The sequence below is a fragment of the Maylandia zebra genome, linkage group LG20 (assembly GCF_041146795.1).
Source record: "Maylandia zebra isolate NMK-2024a linkage group LG20, Mzebra_GT3a, whole genome shotgun sequence".
Lineage (NCBI taxonomy): Eukaryota > Metazoa > Chordata > Actinopteri > Cichliformes > Cichlidae > Maylandia > Maylandia zebra.
The window spans coordinates 17217150-17238465 of NC_135186.1; the positions used below are offsets into that span (position 1 = coordinate 17217150).

The 21316-nt window shown below is 45.3% G+C and overlaps 1 protein-coding gene across 2 annotated transcripts in view; it reads left to right on the forward strand.

The window, feature by feature from the left end:
- The window catches only part of ap4b1 (adaptor related protein complex 4 subunit beta 1), a 49103-nt gene that overhangs the window by 23952 nt on the left and 3835 nt on the right, over window positions 1–21316 (forward strand). Inside the window, exons 7-12 of one of the 2 annotated variants that reach the window (XM_076878796.1) lie at window positions 1806–1904; window positions 8325–8436; window positions 9176–9259; window positions 9384–9487; window positions 13541–13748; window positions 13834–14148. In XM_076878796.1, coding sequence (XP_076734911.1) covers window positions 1806–1904; window positions 8325–8436; window positions 9176–9259; window positions 9384–9487; window positions 13541–13748; window positions 13834–14148 — 922 coding nt within the window. The remainder of the gene's footprint in view (window positions 1–1805; window positions 1905–8324; window positions 8437–9175; window positions 9260–9383; window positions 9488–13540; window positions 13749–13833; window positions 14149–21316) is intronic. The other variant, XM_076878797.1, reaches the window with a different exon arrangement.

Sequence of the window (21316 nt, forward strand, 5' to 3'; positions counted from 1 at the left end):
TTTTCTGGCATTTTCAACTCCTCACTGCAGGCATGTCATGTGCCTGCCTGCTTCAAGTCCTCCACCATAATCCCTGTCCCCAAGAAACCTAGGATCACTGGACTAAATGACTACAGACCCGTGGCTCTGACATCTGTGGTCATGAAGTCTTTTGAGCGCCTAGTTCTCTCCCATCTCAGGACCCTCACGGCCCCCCTCCTGGACCCCCTGCAGTTTGCATATAGAGCCAACAGGTCTGTAGACGACGCCATCAACATGGCCCTACACTTCATCCTGCAGCATCTGGACTCCCCAGGAACCTACGCCAGGATCCTGTTTGTGGACTTCAGCTCTGCCTTCAACACCATCCTTCCAGACCATCTCCGAGACAAGCTTTCCCAGATGAATGTGCCTGATCCCATCTGCCGGTGGATCACTGACTTCCTGACGGACAGGAAGCAGCATGTGAGGCTGGGAAAGAATGTCTCGGACTCCCGGACCATCAGCACCGGCTCCCCTCAGGGCTGTGTTCTTTCTCCTCTGCTCTTCTCCCTGTACACCAACTGCTGCACCTCCACCCACCAGTCTGTCAAGCTAATCAAGTTTGCAGATGACACCACCGTTATTGGACTCATCTCGGACGGGGACGAGTCTGCCTACAGGAGGGAGGTTGAACGTCTGGTGTCCTGGTGCAGCCACAACAACCTGGTGCTGAATGCCCAGAAGACAGTGGAGATTATTGTGGACTTCAGGAAGCACACAGCCCCACTCCCCCCCATCATCCTGACTGACACCCCCATCACCTCTGTGGACTCATTCCGCTTCCTGGGTACCACCATCACCCAGGACCTGAAGTGGGAGCCCACCATCACCTCCATCATCAAGAAAGCCCAGCAGAGGATGTACTTCCTGAGGCAGCTGAAGAAATTCAACCTGCCAACACGGACGATGATGCAGTTCTACACTGCAATCATCGAGTCCATCCTCACCTCCTCCATCACCGTGTGGTACGCTGGAGCCACTATCAGGGACAAACAGAGACTGCAGCGTGTTGTGCGCTCTGCTGAGAAGGTGATTGGCTGCAGACTCCCATCTTTGCAGGACCTGTACACCTCCAGGACATTGCGGCGTGCAGCTCGGATCTCAGCTGACCCTTCTCACCCTGGACACAGTCTGTTTGACCTGCTCCCCTCAGGCAGGAGGCTCCGGTCCATTCGCACCAGAACCTCTCGCCATAAGAACAGTTTCTTCCCCTCTGCTGTTGGACACATGAACAATAACCATATGACTGTTCCCACCACTAACACATGACCCTACGCTGTGTTCACTGCATCATTCCATGTTTGGCACTGATCACCACCTGCACTCATGTATATATCTTTCAACGTAGCACTCTTAATTCTTATTCTCATGTATATATCTCATGTATATCTCATGCACATATCTTCCCACGTAGCACTTTTAATTCTTATCCCTACTTTTATTTTTTTCCATGTCTATTTAAGTGCTATTTATGACACTATGTTTGCACTGAAGCACCGCAGCAATTTCCTAATGTTGTAAACCTGCTCAACATTTGGCAATAAACCCCATTCTGATTCTGATTCTGATTCTGACATCTGACTGGATAAATCTGTCTTTGTGGAAAAGCTTAATCACTTACTGAATCATTGGCATGTGGACGTGTGTCTTTTTTAATCCCCAGAGGGAGTAGCAACAGTTCAGATTCACCGCATCTGATTCATTTTTTTCATTACTTTTACGTTCAGATGGATTTATGTGTACATGTCATGCTGAGAAAAAAAGATATGTCTGTCTGCTTGCAGTTGTTGCTGCGCTCTGTCCCTGGCCTGCTGGGGCCGCACTACAAGCGTTTCTTCTGTGGCTATGCTGAGCCTGCCTACATCAAAGAAAGGAAGATGCAGGTGATGCCAGTTTTGCTTATCCTTTGAATTTTTCATCTTCAGTTTTTGTGTTTATATGATGATATGCTTTTTGAAACAAGAAAACTTTAGCTGTAATAATCCAAAGTCCTAATACTTATTTTGTAAAACTAACCAGTAAACATAGAACATACTTTTGTGTTGGTAGACCAACTTCTTGCTTTTTACAAAGGAAAAGGAAACTTTATGTCTTAGAAAAACTTGAGATTAAATAAATGCAGACTCCAGACATTACAGATGCTGCAGAACACTGAAAGTTAACCCTGAGGTTGCCTCAGTAAGTCCTGCTTGAATAGATTCTCTCAGTTTCACTTAGTGGTCAACTCATCTTGTAGCATGATGGCAGACGTTCACTCCACTCCACTATTTCCATTATCCATTCATTCATCCATTTGTTGTGCACAGAGTCAGATTGCAGCTGGCTAAACAGGGTAGTTAGAATTTCCTTTACACAGGATCATTTTCCATCCTGGGTGGCTGTAGCTCAGGAGGTAAAGTGGGGCATCTATTAATCAGAAGATGGGAGGTTTGATCCCTGGCAGCTCCAGCTCTTACCCAAACGTCCCTGGGTGAGATCCTAACCCCAAGTTTCTCTTTGATGCATCCATCGGTAAAATGCACTTTTGATAGCAAACAGTGTTTGTGTGAATGAGGCAAGTTACATAAATGGCTATATAAGAGCACTTACCATCTCTTCCTGGGAGATCCTGACAAGTGAGATGCTGAGTCTCTACATGTTCTGCATCTTATCCCAGGTTGTGTGCCTGAAAAAACTCCAATTGAAGGCACCCAGCATGCTCAAACAGCCTCAACGGACTCTTTTCAGAGCACCCCCATCTATAAGCTCCCTCTAGTTTTCTGCTTATCTCGGTTCCTCAGGTAGCTACAAACCTAATGAGGAACAACTGTATTTGAGTTGCTATTCAAACTCAACATTTTTATCACTAATTAGTGCTCATATTCATAGGTGAGATTCTCAATGTAGACGTGGTTGAGAGGTTTACCTTCTGGGTCATTTGCCTCCTCAGTAGCGTTATACAATGCTCACCTTGTTGACGGTACAATGCCAATCTGTCCATCTCCATTTTACCCAAACTGTGAGCTAACTCCACACCCCGACAAAGTAATTAATCCTTTTGTAACAGATAGCTGGAGGGGTGGAGTTTGATCCCAACTGGTTCACAGCTGCCAAGTTTAACAAACACCTGAAACCCCCTTAGCATGAATTCTTTGTACAGATGTGGAAACATCTTTCAGGTGCTTTGATAAGTTTGTATTTCCTCCTTTTGGTCAGGATGCTCCATGACACTGCTTTCATGTTGTGAAATTCACTATACACAGGTACACACACACACAGGTCTTTATCACCAGGTTCCACATTTATTTACAATTTTCTCAGGTTATGACTGAACACAGTCTGACAGCTGTCGGTCCCAGCTGATTTCCCTCTCTTTCCGCTCCTCTCCGTCTCACTATAAAAAGGGAAGGAAACCATTATCAGTCCAAATCGCCATCAGCTGTTCTCACCGGCATCTCCAGCACCGCCCCGTTGAGCCCACTGCACCACTCCTCCCCTGCAGACGCGCCCGGGACCACACCTCCGCCACACACCCCCACCGCCCGACTGAGGCCGGAGAGCCGTCCGGCCGAACCTACTCCCCCCACCCCCCACCCCCGCGAGCCCCCGGCCTATGGACCACCTTGAACTTAAAGGGCTGTAAAGCCAGATACCACCGGGTGATCCGGGCGTTGGCATCCTTCATGCGGTGGAGCCACTGCAGCGGGGCGTGGTCCGAGCAGAGGGTGAACGAGCGCCCCAGGAGGTAATAGCGAAGGGAGTCGACCGCCCACCGGATAGCCAAGCACTCCTTCTCCACAGTGCTGTACCGTCTTTCACGCTCTGCCAGCTTCCGGCTGATGTAAAGAACGGGACGGTCGGCCCCCTTTACCTGCTGGGACAAAACGGCCCCCAGCCCTCTGTTCGAGGTGTCAGTCTACAGAACAAAAGGGAGGGAAAAGTTAGGAGTGTGAAGCAGCGGTTCCCCACAGAGAGACTTTTTCACCTGCACAAACGCCGCTTGGCACGACCCCGTCCACTGAACCAGATCCGGAGCACCCTTTCGGGTGAGATCGGTCAAGGGGCTGGTCAGCTGCACAAACCCTGGCACGAAACGGCGATAGTAACCTGCCAGCCCCAGAAACCGTCTCTTCTCCACCTGTGGACGCACCTGCCCGCCCCCCAAGTGGTACCCCAGATACTGTACCTCCCTCCGTCCAACCGCACACTTCTTCGGGTTGGCCGTGAGCCCCGCCCTCCTCAGGGACTCCAGGACCGCGGCCACCTGCTGCACATGCTCCGCCCAGGTGTCGCTGTGGATGATCACGTCATCCAGGTAGGCAGCAGCATATGCAGCGTGCGGACGCAGCACCCGGTCCATGAGGCGCTGAAAGGTGGTTGGGGCTCCGAACAAGCCGAACGGAAGCATAACGAATTGGTACAACCCGTACGGAGTGGAGAAGGCCGTTTTCTCCCTGGACTCGGCAGACAAGGGAATCTGCCAGTAGCCCTTGGTTAAATCCAGTGTCGTGAGAAAACGGGCCGTGCCCAGCCGATCCAGGAGCTCGTCGATAGGCATCAAAACGTGACACTTCATTCACCTTGCGATAGTTGACACAGAACCATATAGACCCATCCTTTTTCACCACAAGAAAGATGGGGCTACACCAGGCGCTGTGCGACTCTTCTATCACTCCCATTTTCTGCATTTCAGCCAATTCCCTCTGAACGATTTGCCGTTTATGCTCAGGAAGCCTGTAGGGCCGTGAACGCACCGTCACGCCAGGCTGTGTTACAAAATGATGCTCAATGAGAGACGTTCGGCTTGGCAGGGGGGAGAACACATCTGCAAACCGCTGTTGTAACGCGACAACGTCCGCTATCTGGGCCTGTGTGAGGTGGTCATCACAAGGGAGAGAGGCGGGGATGATGGAATTTGGCACCTCCGGCCCCAACTCATCTCTCTCCTTAACCAGGCTTACCAGAGAAGCGGTTTCAGCCTCTCTCCACTCTTTAAGGAGATTGAGGTGATAAATCTGCGTGGCCCCTCCCCTGTCCGACTAAGCGACCTCATAGTCAACGTCCCCGACTCGCCGTGTGACCACAAAGGGTCCTTGCCACTTGGCGAGCAACTTCGAGCTGGAAGAAGGGAGTAATACAAGTACTTTGTCTCCCGGTGAAAATTGCCTGAGTCTAGCCCCTCTGTCATACAGGCGTTGCTGACGCTGCTGAGCCTGGAGCAAATTCTCCCGTGACAACCTCCCCAAAGTGTGGAGTTTCGCTCTCAGGTCCAACACGTACTGAATCTCATTCTTAGCGGGGCTCGGACCGTCCTCCCAGCTTTCTTTAATCAGGTCGAGCACCTCACGCGGCTTCCTGCCGAACAGCAATTCAAAGGGAGAAAATACCGTGGAGGCCTGGGGCACCTCCCGCACTGCAAATAACAGAGGGTCTAGCCAGCGATCCCAATTGCGTTCATCCTCGTTAATGAACTTACGAATCATGGACTTTAAAGTCTTATTCAGCTGCTCCACCAGGCCATCCGTCTGAGGGTGGTAGACGCTGGTCCGAATAGATTTAATGCCCAGTAATTCGTACAGTTCCCGCAGTGTACGAGACATAAACGACGTGCCCTGGTCAGTCAGTATCTCTTTCGGGATTCCGACTCGGGAGATGACCTGAAACAGTGCCTGCACCACACTCTTTGCAGAGATGGTGCGCAGCGGGACTGCTTCCGGGTACCGCGTTGCATAATCCACCAGGACTAATACAAAGCGGTAGCCTCGTGCACTCCGATGAAACGGCCCGATGAGGTCCATGCCAATGCGCTCAAACGGGACCTCTATGAGTGGGAGCGGGCGCAAAGGCGCTTTTGGTATGGCCGGCTGATTAACAAGTTGGCAGTCCGGGCAGGACGCGCACCAGCGGCGCACATCCGCTCGGATGCCCGGCCAATAAAATCGAGCCGTTATTCGCTCCAGAGTTTTTTCGTATCCCATATGCCCTGCCATGGGGTTATAATGAGCCGCCTGGAAAATCGTTTCCCGGCGGCCCTGCGGCACCAACAACTGGGTGTGTGTCTCCTCCGTGCGAGTGTCACGACTCACTCGATATAACCTATCTTTTGATAAAATGAAGCGCGGGTAGGTCCGCACGGCTTCAGGGCGCACCACGTGACCATCAATCTCAATCACCTGGTCAAAGGCTGAGCGTAGGGTGTCATCACGAGACTGCTCCAGTGGGAAATCACCCGTGGGGGAAACCTCCGGAGCCGGCGGGGCTTCCCATGAAGGACCCGCCGTCTCCCCCTCCCTGGAGTCAGTGTCGGACGACCCCGCATCACCGCTGAGCGCCGCGCAGACACTACATGCTACTAACGGTCGTGATCGCATTCCCGCATACTGTCCCAACAGATGATGAAACCCCGGCCAATTCGTGCCCAGAATTAGGGGATGCGACAGGCGCGGGCTAACCGCAGCCGTTACCCTATGCGTTTTGCCCTCATACTTTAATAACAGCGGCACTATGGGATACCTGTGAACATCACCATGAACACACTTCACCTCCACCCATTCTGCCTCCAGCAATGCCCCGGGGCGAACCAAGCCTTGGTGCACGAGGGTCTGCGTGCAGCCCGTGTCCACCAAAGCATGGTGTATACCCCCTCGAGTCCTTACCGGAAGGCTGTACGTCCCTCCTGGACCGGAAGAGGGTGCTGGGGCACCGGCAACGCGGAACACCTGCCCCACCTCCATCAGAGGACAGTCCCTCCTCAGGTGTCCCGGTTGCCCGCACTCCTGCCCCGGCGTCTGCGCTGTTTTCCGTGGCTCAGGGGCGGCACTGCTCATGTCTGATCCCTGGGAAGGCACAAACGCAGCAAAAGGATTAGTGGGGCTCAGCGCCAGCGCCCGCTCTGCCTGCCCCGGCGCAAGTACCCGGCGCCTTGGTGCCGGCACTGGGGCTTGTTTGCTCGGCCTCCGGCCGCCGTCCCCGGGTTCCCCCGCTCTAGCGGCAAGGTGGTCCTCCGCCAACGTTACCGCCACCTCCAGACTCGCGGGACGGTGGCACCTGACCCATCTCGCCGTCTTCGCAGGCAGCCCCTCCATGAACTGCTCCAGCACCACCTTGTCCACCAGCAGCGTCTCACCCTCTGACGATCCCGGCTGCAGCCAGCGCACCGCCGCGTCGTGCAGCTTCCGGGCCCAAGCAAACGGCCGATCTGCCGCGGCTAGCCGACAGGCCCGGAACCGCCGGCGATGGTCCTCAGCGGTGAGCCCCATCCTGTCCACCACCGCCCGGCTCACGTCCTGGAAGCTGCTCCTCGAGGTCGGCGGCAGACTCAGGGCCGCCGTCTGAGCCTCCCCCGACAGCAGAGGAAGCAAACGCGGAGCCCACTCCACCTGCGGCCACTGACAGGCCTCCGCCATGGCACGAAAAGTCTCCAGGAAAACCTGGGGGTCGTCCCCGTCCCCCATCCGGGGCATCGCCACTGACAGCGGTGGAGGCTTCGGCGGAGCAGCGGCTCCAACCAGCCGCTCCAGAACCAGCGTCTGCCGGTCCGTCTGCTCCTGCAGCGCAGCCAGGTGAGCCCGCTGGACCGCCGCCTGGTCCTGGCTCATCTTCGCCATCTCCGCCAGAATCTGCGCCAGAAACTGCAAAGGCTGGGCGGGCGGCGCAGCCTGTGGGTCGGACATCCCCACGCCGGCTGGACACAGGGTTTCGGCACCACTTGTGAAATGCACTATACACAGGTACACACACACACAGGTCTTTATCACCAGGTTCCACATTTATTTACAATTTTCTCAGGTTATGACTGAACACAGTCTGACAGCTGTCGGTCCCAGCTGATTTCCCTCTCTTTCCGCTCCTCTCCGTCTCACTATAAAAAGGGAAGGAAACCATTATCAGTCCAAATTGCCATCAGCTGTTCTCACCGGCATCTCCAGCACCGCCCCGTTGAGCCCACTGCACCACTCCTCCCCTGCAGACGCGCCCGGGACCACACCTCCGCCACACATGTATATACTTTGGCATAGACAGTAAATAAAAGATGGCCATAGCCACTTTGATGTTAGCCTTTGGTTTTTGGGAGTGCATTTTGAAGCTTCATAGTGACCCCATTAATGGAGGTAAAACCTAACAGACAGTCCATGCCGTACTCCTAACTTTGGACATGTTAATATCCAAAAGGATTAGCTTAATCTTGAAGCAAGCCCCAAGAGTTGGATTTTTAGCTTTTTGCATTACTATGTTTTTTTCACAAGTCCACAGTTAGTACCCAGTGTTAGCAGCTGGAGGCGATCCTTTGACAGTACTATAGCTTCAGCTGCTGTGTGTTGCAGGTGCTGGTAGAGCTGGTGAATGACGAGAACGTAGCAATGATACTGGATGAGCTGAAAGGATACTGCACTGATGTCAACACTGACACTGCCCAGGCTGCAATCTCAGCAATAGGTAAACATGTTCACACATGCTGCTGTGTGCCAGTATTATGTAATTTGACACTCAGGCTCTGTTGTCTACTATTGTAGTTTTTTTTTCTTCAGGTAGAGACTGCTGTATTAATGAGGGTGTAGTGATTAGGAGCACTAGATTGTAAATAATATGGATTTAGTAACACATCCTGATATTCAAATGTTTTGTCTTACTCTGTTCATACTGTATTAAATGAAGGCTGGTTTATATTTATAAGCCTTCATGTTTTTGCTGTGTTCCCGAACCTGTGTGTGTGAAGTATATGTTGAAATTGAAACAACTGAATAGAAAACATTTTATCTCGCTATAAGCACCAAAGTTTGGGACCAAGACCATTCCAGCTCTGTGGTTCCACTACCCAGACTCATTGTGTTATGAGCTACGAATTAAAGGATTTTTTTCTCTAAATGTAACTGCTTTTCATTTCAAATTTAAATTGCTGATGTTAATGTTAATCTTACACACCAATAGACACACTCTTTCCAAATGGAGTTTCTACATTCATTTGTTTTCAGCCTTCCTGAAATGCAAAATGTTAACCCATTTGTCTGACAATAAGTAAATAATAAGCAAAAAAACAAGACATCCCTTTTATTAAGGATAAGAATACACAGCGTGCTGCATTTTCTGTGTAGAACATGCTCAGGTTCTAAAATTTCATTATCCATGTGTTTGATCAGTCACTCTAATGCCCTGTGTTTGCCTTTATTGTATGCAGGTCGTATTGGACGCAGCTACAGCGACAGATGTCTACAAATCCTCACTGGGCTGCTTGGACTCAAACAGGATCATATCACTTCTGGTAAAAACATCAGTTCCACAACCTCCCACATACAGTACAGTATACACACAAACAGCTTCATGAACTGGTTTTTTACTCTTTCACCACACTTTTTGTCTCTCTACTCTCCTGCTACCCTTCTCAGCGGTGGTGCAGACAATGCGTGACCTGGTCTGGGTGTGTCCCCAGTGTAGCGACACTGTGTGCCTTGCACTGGATGGCTGCGAGGAAACACTGCAGGATATCCAGGTTAGATCCTGCCATACCTATATACTGAGTGCAAGAAAAAACAATATCATGCCATAAATGAGTATGTGCTGTAGATGTCCTGTTTTGAAAATACAAATTGGCAAAAGTATTATCAGAAATAGACTTAACAGAAACTTTTTTTTATTCTACAGGGCATTATCATGGTATTTTATTTTATATGCTGAAATTTAAATTTACTTTCATAATTCTGCAAAGTTATTTCAGTCTGTTGTAACGATATATTTCAGTTATGGTCAAGTTGGTGAACATAATCCCAAGCATCCATTAATAATTTTTTTCATTTTCTCTATCCTCTTATATAGGGTATAGAGCACTGTGCAAAGTTCATGAGCCTCTCTTTCATATTTTGGTAGAAAACAGCGAACTAGGTTCAGCGCTTTATTGAAACGTGCAAACAAACACAGAAATATAGTAAATAAGGTAAAAACGGGGTTTGTACAATTCTAAGGAGCCTGAAAGTCAATATTTGGTGTAATCAGCTTTATTCTTCAACATGAGTCTTCAGGAATAGTTCTCCAGGCTTCTTTAGGAACATTTAAAGCTCTTCTTTGATGTTGGCTGTTCTCTACTTCAGTAATGTTAAGGTCTGGGCTCTGGGGAGACCCAGACATGTTTTTCTATTCAGGTATGTTTTTTGCTGGACTGGCATTGTGTTTGGGATCACTGTCGTGCCGAAAAATGAATCTGTTGCCAATCAGATGCTATTACACGATGGCTCTAAATCTGACGGTAATGTTCTGTCTTCATAAGTCCATCGGTTCTGACAAGATTTCCAACATCATTGGCTCAAATGTAGTCACAAACCTCCATTGTGCTTTACAGCTGTAGACTCTCACTGTTGTATCTCTCTCCTAATCTTCTCTGCGCATTTTGAAAATGATTTCAATCATACATTTCAAATTTCACTTGCCGTGTGTGAGTTTTTCCTTTTGGGGCACAAATGCGTTGGTTTAGAATGCGAAAGCACGTGTTTTGGTGCACAGTTGTGGGGTGTGACTAGGCAACAATGGTGGTTGCACCCACCTGTTCACCTCATATATTGTTTGATTAGTAGAAAGGTAGGGTGAGCATAAGGTGAAACTTTCAGTTGACTGCAGTTTGATACACAATTTGTTGCTGCAGTTTGGTGTAATAATTGGTGCAACAGTTGTATTTGTTTGTGGAGTCTGTGCATTTGGGTTTTTTTGGATCCCTTGTACTGACTTGTGGTTTGGACAGTGTAATGGTTAAATAAGTAGAACAAACAGCTCAGAAGTGCATTTTATTTGTTTACTGATGCACGTCTTCAGTACCCACGTTTAGCCTGCCACAGCCGTTGGTTATGGAGTAGCCACAATAAGACCTGTTGCCACTGATTGTCAGTCTAGTTATTGTGCAGTTTGTTCTTCAGCCTTTTCTTCCTCTTTACTTTCCTTTATAAAGGACTTTCTGAATGAGTCAACAATTAATGGATCAGTCAAAAGCCCAGATGCATCTCTCAGGTCCTATGTCTGGTCAGATCTGCTGCACTTCTACTTATGTCTTGACATTCAGATATTGTTCATCTGTCGTAGCTAGTTTTTAGGCCAACAACTTCTTTGTTTCATATAATTTTATGCTAATCAAGCTATCTGAAATGTGTGTGTTTAGTTAGTTTGTTTGTTTGCTTGTTTTAATTAATTTTAAATCATGCTTTTTATTTGTTTTTGTTTCTAATGTCTATGTAAAGCACTTTGAATCACCTTGTTGTTGAATTGTGCTATACAAATAAATTTGCCTTGCCTTGCCTTGCCTTGCCTTGCCTATCTTATCTTTAAACACAATTTATGAAACATAGTTTAAAGTGAAGAAATGGGAACAAATTACGTGATTTTCTGGTCAGTGATTGCCTCCAAAGTATTTGAATTGATGCCAGGTTTCTTTTCATGCTAAGTGCAAGTGAAATTACCAGATTCCCCCATTAAAGTAGATATATCCTAATGAGTTCCTATTGTTATTCTGCAACTCTGGTTTCTGGTAGTTGTATATGATTCACAGTAGGGCTGGGCCATATTATAACGTTCACGGTAATACCGGTATAATGTTAGGCAACGATAGGAAAATGAAATATCGCAATAGAATATGAGTAAAACGCGCATGCGCAGTGCCTTTGTTTTCATACGCACATGGCCGATTGTTGAGTGAAACAGATGAACCAGAATTGGTTTGTAAAAATGGTGCAACTTCAGTGATGTGGAACTGGTTTGGTGTTTGTCCGTCAGATAGACGACAAAGCACATTTCTTTGCAGAACATGCAAGCGGCCGTCGTTATTGTCGTATTTGTCGGACTAAGATGCTCTTAAATGTGGGAGTAATCTGGGTCCTAAACTCCGTATGCTTCTGGTCAAACGAACACTGCAGCATCACTGAGAGTTAAAAACTGTCTAAATTCTTTCATCTTTAATAAAACGATCAGCATTGCTGCTTTACCAGGTGTAACTATGAAGTTTAACTTCCAGGCATCCATGAAAACAAAATTTATTACATTTAACGGAGTTAGAAGTTAGCAGGAAGCTAGCGGAAGTTAGCTCGCTAGTTACCTAAGCATGATATTGCATGTTCTGACTGAGAGATTTCTGAAAAAATTCAAACGTACAGCTCTGCTATCACTTCCAACATAAATGAAGACAGGAAACTAAACAGCAGTGACGTTTTTAGGGTTACTGAAGTTGGGCTAGTTGGTATATAATGATGTGCTACGTGATCGCTAGCGACACAGCTATGTTAGCATAACATAAATAGTGAAGCTGGAGGACGAACACTAACACTTTTCCACTTATAAAAGTTAACGTTAAGGTTCCTGATAGTTAGAGACTAATGCAATCGCATGGCAGGATGCTGTAAACGGACCAAACTTCAGTCAGGAGAACAACTGAAATAATCCATCCACAATATGAGGTTAGTCATTAATATACTGCAACAACATGGGAATAGAGCAGCTGCCAGAGAATTCAACATTAATGAATCAATGGTACAGAAGTGGAGGAAGCAAGAAGAATGAGTTTAATAAAGTTTGATTTATCTGACTGCTTTGTTTCGCTTAATGTGCGTTATAATCCCGTGCACCTTATGGTACGAAAAATACGTACTGCATACTGCAGTTTAATGTTGCAAAGCATCTCTTTTTAACTTCAGTGGATATTATACATGGTTATGCTCAAGATATGTCAGCCCATTTCTACTGGAAATGCCTTTTGGTTAAACTTTCAGCAAGGAATTTGCATTTGCACTGTTACATTTTTATAAAGCTTTAATGTACATAAAAACCAGCTTCTTGTTTAAGTGAAAATAAATGGAACGTTGTCTTTTTGCGCTAGTAATGTTGTGGAGTTGTATTTTGTCTCGCATCAATTATATCGTCAGTTATATCGTTATCGCAAATTTTCAAATATATATCGTGATAAATATTTTTGGCCATATTGCCCTGCTCTAATTTACAGTTGAAACTAATCCTTGTTAGCAGGGCACTAAGTTCATTTGTCTGAAACAAGCTGTTTTAATTTTTCATTACCTGTCCCATGTGCTTAATGCCAGAACCATGTAGCTGAGATAATCAGATTGAAAATATCTGCTCTCACTGCGCTGCTTGCGGCTGCTCTCTTATTCACACTGATGTATAGAAAAAAATCCTTGAAACTTTCTTTTAGACCGCTGAAATATCAAGGGGTGGCAAATGAAGTGAGATAGTCGCCATATGCTCCAATGTTATAATGGCAAACTTGGCAGTATTCTACAGCAGCCCAGTACAAGAACTTTTTTCTGTATAGTTTCCCCCATTATAACGACTGAACGCATTCTTTTGGAGTTGGGGGTGTAATAAATGCATGAAGTAGAAATGCAGATATGTTTCAGAACTGTACTTTGGAGTAGAACTGTCTTTTGAGGAGATAAAAACAAGCTTGGCACTGGGTAATTATACTACCAAGCATTTCTTGGTAGTTATATTGGACGACAGTGAACCCACTTCTGTTGACTAGACTTAGATCTAAATATTCCACTGCCTCCTTCACTAGGGCAGGCAGGCTTTGCTCTGGTTGCTGGGTGTGTATGGGGAGCGAATTTCCACTGCCCCCTACACTTTGGAAGTGCTCATCGATAGAGTGAGAAGCGAGGCTTCTCTGGGAATCAAGATGGAGCTGCTGACAGCCACCATGAGACTTTTCCTGTGTCGGCCTGCTGAGACACAAGACATGCTGGGAAGACTGCTGCACTACTGCATAGGTTTGTGTTTATGTGTGTGCACATATGTGTATACAGACAGATCATGATAAAAATAGAAAATTTTTTATGCCCTTGTGTTTTCCAGAGGAGGAGACAGACATGTGCGTGCGTGATCAGGCTCTTCTCTACTATCGCCTGCTTCATTGTGGGATAGAAAAGACACGCGAGGTCCTTCAAGGTCGGAGGTCAGATCCCTCTCTGGGTGTTCTGATTGGGCGTCCCGCCAAGCCTGTCAGCCAGTGGGCATGCTGCTTTAACACGTTGGAGCCTCTGAGCCAGGGTGCTGTAGAGGCCGAGTCAGACAGCAGGGGAAGCCCCGAACACGTGACCTATAACTCCAAGCCAAATGCCGACCTATCAGACACACTGAGCTGTAGTCACATTGAGGAGGTTCATTCAGGTGAGTCATGACACTGAAATCCTTCTGCTTTGAAAATCTGATTGGCTGAATTTTGAAAGCTTGCCACTGACTAAATAGTCAGTGGCAAGCCTTGGCTGTGCTGTGCACAGCGCAAATGTTTTTCACATTTAAACAAAATGCCTGTTCTAAAATAAAAATCCAATGGAGTCTTAAAAACAAACTATTAAAATTACTTCCTTATAATGTTCATGCCAATTCACCATCAGGAAGACTTGCTGACAGAGATCAGCATATATTTAAACCAAAGAATTTGGTTATACAAATTTGTTCTGTTCAAATATTCCCTTCAGTTGAGTTTCCTGTGTCACCTCTTGCATAGAAAATAGGATTTAAAAATGCTAACGACTTATAATGAAGTTGGGTTTCTTTTATGAACTTTTTCTGAGGCATAATAATGACTCTGAAATGTTTTAATTGTCTTACATTTTCTTTTAAGATTACACTTAATGGATCGTCTACATTTTTAAATTCAGTTCTGTTTGTTTGGTGTTTGTGTGGCTGTGTGCCTGCTTTAGATCTACATAGTAAAGGACACGATTACTTCACTCAGGTGAAGCAGTGAGGGTTGTAGAAGATGCAAAGGTTAGTAAACCTGACTTGCTTCCTAGCAGATATTTCCAAATCATCTTGTCACCGTTGGACATTTGGGACAACCCTCAAATAAACGAGGCTAAGCTCTGTAAAACTTAACATTTTAGTCCTGAAGAATTACCATCATTAGGTCCTTAAGATTCATCCACCAGGACTGTGGATATTTTAAATCAGTATAAAGATTTGTTCCTATCCAGCTGACAGGTATTCCATTCACAGAAGCACACTGCTAGCGTCTGGACTCTGCAGGGTGGGGTTACAAAAATAAAGTAGATGTGAATTGTTTGCTTGTGTTATCTTTGTGAAGCAACAAGAACTCCCTTTTGAGGGTAAGAGGAGTCGTATCAACCTTTCAGCATGTCCACTACCTGAAGTTGATGTTGGAGGAAAGGCCACTAAAGCACTGTTCGGATATTCTATACTTTTAAATTAGTCGCCTGTGACAATTTTTAGCACCAGGATGAGTTTCTACCTAATTAAATGTTTGAAATGAGTCAGGGGCTAATACTTTGTCCAAATGAGCGATGGTGTAGTTCTTGGAAGGTTGGTTGGTTTCTGGCTTGTCAGGAATGTTGTTCTGGATGATGTCTTTCAAACTCCCATATGTTTGTTTTACCATGGGGCAGTGTTTTTACATGTTGTGGCTAAAACATTCTTCTCCCCACTGCTGGAAAATAAATCTTACTTTTACAGAAGCCTTGGATTCTGTATGGCCACCTGCAGATTCTCAACCACACAACTTTCCATTTATGATTCTTCACTTTCTTTCTTTTAAATTGTTCTAATTAAAATTTTCTCTAAACAAATCTGACAGGATTTTCCACGCCTGTGTTTAGTGTGATTTTGTGGGTTTAATGTTTTACTGTCAAAGTTTAGGACGTTCCTCCTTATGCTGTTCCACGGCATTTAATATGTAAAAATGTGAGGGCAGAGTGAAGAACAGTTTGAAGCCATCTATGATGTCATAGTTGGGGAAGAGGTGCACTAAACCAATAGAAGAATAGTCTCTCACTAACAAGGGAAACATTCAAAGACCACGACAAGCTTGTGAGCCCAATCAACCACAATCAAAGCACACATATATCTGTCTAAGTTCACATTTTGATCACAGGAAAGTCGAGCTCATAGCCATAGTCACTGGGTGTGGGAGTATAGCTTTACTTATTGCATTACCGTAGTCAAGGTTAGTGACTCTGTATGATCATAAGCTCTTTCATTCAGAGGGTTTAACTAACACGGGGGCTCAGCCCTGGCGCAGGGGGCCTCTTGTGCATCGGCCTAACTGGGGGGCTCTTCAACTGGCAGGGAGGTTGTTCCATCCTTGCAGGAGTCCACTCTGCAGGTGGGGGAGAGACATAGGAGAGGTGGAGAATAAACTTAACCTAGAGGTTGTTGTCTTGTGTAGTCTGGGAGATGATTGAATGTTGGGGTGGGTACAGTTTCCTCTGCGGTGGGGTAGGGTGGGCTGCCCCGGGTCCTGTGGGGCTTGGCGGTGCTGCTGCCGTAGGCCCCGGTCTGGATGGGCCTGGGCTCCCTTGCCTTGGTGGGTACCAGAGGACGGGGGTGCCTACTGGGGTCAGCGGGGCAGCTGGCCCTAGAGAGGGGCATCCTCCCCTCCCTTCTTTTCCTCCCTATCCCAGCTACCTCCCTCTTCCCGCTCCACCACACCCACCCACACAGGTAGGGCCTTGGGGTGCGGGTGTGTCACCAGGGTGCAGGGGAGACATCCCCCCCTGGCCACCTGTGCCTCAATTTTATCTCACAACTTAGGCATCCACATTATTTACACTCTCATAACACACACATATATATAGGGCCTTGAGGGTGGGCACGTTAACGGCGTCCAGTGGACGGTCTGTGTATTCAAACCTACCTCTGGCGCCGGTGCCCACCTCTGAATTTTTAATCCATGTAGACATTGAGGGTTCTCGGGAGGGGCCGTGCTAATACCTGCTGCTCTCTGGCAGCAGCACCATGCTCTCCCTTGCTTTAAATGCACTTTAGAGCAACACGCAGCAACACTACACATGAGTGGGAGGAGTGAGGTATGGGGTCTTCACACTGGGTGGCTACTGGGTGACCCCTCTTCCCATGAGGGTGGCACGGATGCCCCTCCAGTGGTCCTCCTTGGGCTCTCGCACTCTGGGGCCTCTGGATGTCTGGGGCCTGGATCTCCTCCATGCCTGCTTCATGCCCTGTGGGAGAGGGCTATGGCTCTCTACATCCTCTTGCATACCATTACATGGGGAAACCATTTGAATGCAAGCACGTTGATCCACACAGGTGTGCACACGGGTGTTCACTGTTCGTAGACTTAAATCACACCTTTCTTGGCTGCTACTTCAAAGCACATTGTGCGCTGTCTGTCTTGCGTGCTGCACAACAACATTCAATATTTAGTATTTACTGCTGTTTACACTTAGCTAGACTAATGTGATGGTGTTGTGTTTAGTATGTTGCTTTGTTGTTGTTTTTTTTGCTTGTTTTCTATTCTTTTTCTCCCAACAGGTGATCCAGGAGATTTTTTTTTTCCCCTTTCTCACTGTCCCTCTCCCCTTCTGTTTTTCTTTTCCTTCCTCTTTCTTTCTCCCTTTCCTATCCCTCACTCATGTCTGTCCCGTCTGTAACAACTGAAAATAAAATAAAATAAATAATAAAAACGAAGGTCGATCCAATGGACCAATACGGCAATGATCCATTTGGCAAAATAAATCCATTGGGTATCCTTGTTGGTCTTCAGACAACAATTCTGACGGCTAAAGAACCAAATGGGACAGGCAAAAAAAAAAAAAGAGGGTTTAACTTAGTTTTATATCTAGATGCACACACACACACACACACACACACGTTGCTATTGCTTGGTAAATTTTGCTGTGCAGGCTAACTTTGAGTGAAATTCTTGGGTGTTTGTTGGCTTAGCTAATTCACTTTATGGCTGACTGTATAGTGTTGGCATCTCCTGCCTTTATATTTTTCTTTTTTTTTTTTTAATGTTATTTTATTTTTATTTTTTCCTGAATGAAGTGTGCTTTTAAAAGCAAAGTCCACAACAACTCAATGACAGAAGCATCATAAAAAGATTTTACGACACAGCAGCAGTGTTATATTTATATTGAAGAGTGCAGGTATACATAAAAGCATTGTATGTGATGTACTAAAGGTTTAAAAAAAAGATAGAGAGAGGCTTTATCTAGTAACTGTGACTTAATGTCTCATAATAAATAATGAAATAGCATCACTGGCTGTGACAAAGTGATTAGGCATGAACTCATTTACCACTTGTCCCTTAACCATATGGATAATTTATTTCCTTGTTATTATACAGTCAACCATAATGCTTTATTTTAGACATTGCTGGTTTAACTTTGCTTAACACACTATCCCGGGTTTGTTTGTGGTAGCAGTAGTTACATTCATTATATCAATGCATATGTTTTTTAAAGCAAACACTACTAACTAGTAATGGCCCGCTTGAAGCTGAAGCTCCGGTGCGTGTGTCAAAAAAATCAACACACTGCTTCAGAAGCACTGTGTCGAAGCTTGATTCGTTTAGCCAGAGTCAGATCAGTGACGTCCGAAGCTTCATTTAGAACCTAACTGCTTCGGTAGCTGATTCAATGGTTTATAAGGAAGTGAATCATTCGCAGGATTTGTGGAGTGTTTTGATGGTGACAGATAGCGAACCACTGATCATTCCACTGAGAGATTTGGAGCCAGCAAGGAATAGAGGAGGTTCTGTTGTGTGGGAGAATTTTGAGTTGATTTTTGTCAATCGGGTGGGTTTTCCAGCTTTGTGTTCTGGTCATTTGCTTTTGTTTTGTGCGTGTTTATTATATCTGAAAACAGGGAAAAAGGTAAAATGTCAAAAATCTGCTTCCATAATATAAATATCATTAAAGAACTATAGAAAAACTTCCACTTGACTCTTTGCATGTAATGTTGTAAAAATATATATTTTATTGTTTAATTAATCTGAAAATGTTAGTCTGCCAAATGTGCAGCAATTGGATTTATTTATTCTCTTTAGCTGATAGTTTGTGTGGCCCAGGTAGACTGTATAACTGCATCTCTACCAGTTTCTGTGCGCTCCAGCCTCTTCTGGTCCATGTGAGGGGATTTTCCTTAAGGCAGGAGAAATTATCGCCACGAAAAGGAACAGGTTCGGCCATTGCACAGTGGAACAAATTCTCTTCTTAAATAAAAATGAAAAAGGGCTGCTTTAAATGCATCATGTTTTTAATTTGCAAGTTCATAAGCATTTTCCCTTTCCAGTTCACAATCAATTCTACCCCCAGGTCAAAAATATGTCTGGGAAAATTTCCTTAATATAATATTATTTATATATATACCTTTCTAGCGGTTAATTGCATAAGTGCATGGAGGCAGGACCTCACAGCAGAAGCATACTCCATAATGTGTTGTACATTATCATATGTATATTATATGTAATGTGGTATTTTTCAATTATTGTATTTACCAACATCAAGAACTCACAAGCAAAGAAAGACCACACAATGGTGCATGTTTAAACAAGGAGAGTTTACTGGTCAAAATTATTTATTAAACAAATAAACCACTTTTTTTTTTTTTTAACCACCAAAAAATACACGTTCAAAGCAACACAATGGCGGCCCAATATCAGACAGAATTCCACTCTGTAGAGTGAGCAATCTTAATGAAGCAGTTGGTTTTATTTTGTGGATTCAAGCGGCTTTTCATATTTTTGGCCAGATGTCACCAGAGAGGACTGTTGAAAAGCTTCGAGTAATGAACCGTTTTTCAATACAAGCTTCAGTGCTTCAGAAAGCTTCATTTGGCCATCCATCAGGTCATTTGAATTTTCTTCTGTTCACAGGCAAATGTCCAGTAAATTATGTTTCTTTATGTTACTTTGGTTATACTTACCACGTTTGTCCATTTATTCAGGTCCTATATCTAAACCAGGTGTGTGGGAAGGGCCGCCCCAGTACTTCCTGTTTATATAGGGTCATGAGGTCATTGATTGCATCACTGGGTGTAACCAAATGAAGGGCTTTTCATTATTTATAGTATTATTTATTTTCTTTAAAGTAGCCTTTGAGTTGTATTGTATGCAGTGATTTACTTCTCAGACTATTTAGCTGAGTAAATGAGTTTGTCAATTTCATGCATAATCATATTCCTATTCTTTGTTTAGAATTGCATTGTTTGGTCTGACCTATTTTTTTTTTTCCCCAGTGGTAGAGACTAATGAGGTTCAGGTGTGTGTAAAGTCCTGTATAAAGCAAGTGGAATTTTTGCCTACCAGGTTGGTTGGTTGGTTTTATGGTAGAATGGAGATGCCAGAAATAAAGTATACTTAAAAGAAACTTAAATAGTCTGCTGATGCTGCTTACATTATGCTACCTCACACAGGCTCAAAGCCCACTAGACAAATTAGTACAGTCGCATGAAGTCTTGTGAAAAACTAAGTAGACTCACTAGCTTCTGGAATTGCCTTTTACCAGCAATAACCTTTATAATAATCATTTTCTGTATTATTTGTATTAGTCTCTCATATTACTTAACCATGTTGCATCAGTTCATTGAGCTTTGTGGGCGTTTGTTTATGCATAGCCGTCTTATTGCCCCACCGCAGCATTTCCCTTGAGTTGAGAGCTGGTTCTATTTCTGCCTGTATTGTTGACCAAAACAGTACACATTATTTCCCATGACAAATCCTCTTTCTATGCTGGGGTAACTGATCACTTTGAGTATTTAAACAAGTAAGTGCTATACATGAGTGTAAAGCCACACTGATCTCACTTTGGAGATGCTCATAAGTCATGATGCTTATTAGTTATGTGGTAGGTAGTCTAACATGTCTGTAAGTAGGAAGGCCAACAAATAAAACCTAAAAACTGCACTAAATATTAAAGAGTCCATGACACCATCTTTATCTGTTAACTTAATTTACTTTAAACATTCATATTTAACTTTCACAGTTTTTATACTGTCACCAAAAAGTTATGTGTATGTACATTTCTAATGGAGCACTGCATTGCAGCGCAGTGTTGCCATGCACTCTGCTTTCACTGCCTCACAAAACACAATGACTAATCTGTCTGCAGGAGGTTATCAAGGTTATTTAACAACACATTGTCATTCGGGTTCAGTTGCTGATATTTTTGCAGTTTTTCTGCTAGAAGGAAATGTCCTCACCTAATGGAAAATGTATGTGTACTGCATGAAAGGAACGGCAGCAATTTCAAGTCTTGTTCTTAAACCAAAATTGACAATTATAGTGGTATTACAAAATTGGAGCAGTAATAATGGATTGAATTTATATAGCGCTTTTCAAGGCACCCAAAGCGCTTTACAATGCCACTATTCATTCACTCTCACACACTGGTGGAGGCAAGCTACGGTTGTAGCCACAGCTGCCCTGGGGCAGACTGACAGAAGCAAGGCTGCCATATTGCGCCATCGGCCCCTCTGGCCAACACCAGTAGGCGGTAGGTTAAAGTGTCTTGCCCAAGGACACAACGACCAGGACAGAGAGCCCAGGGATCGAACCGGCGACCTTCTGGTTACAGAT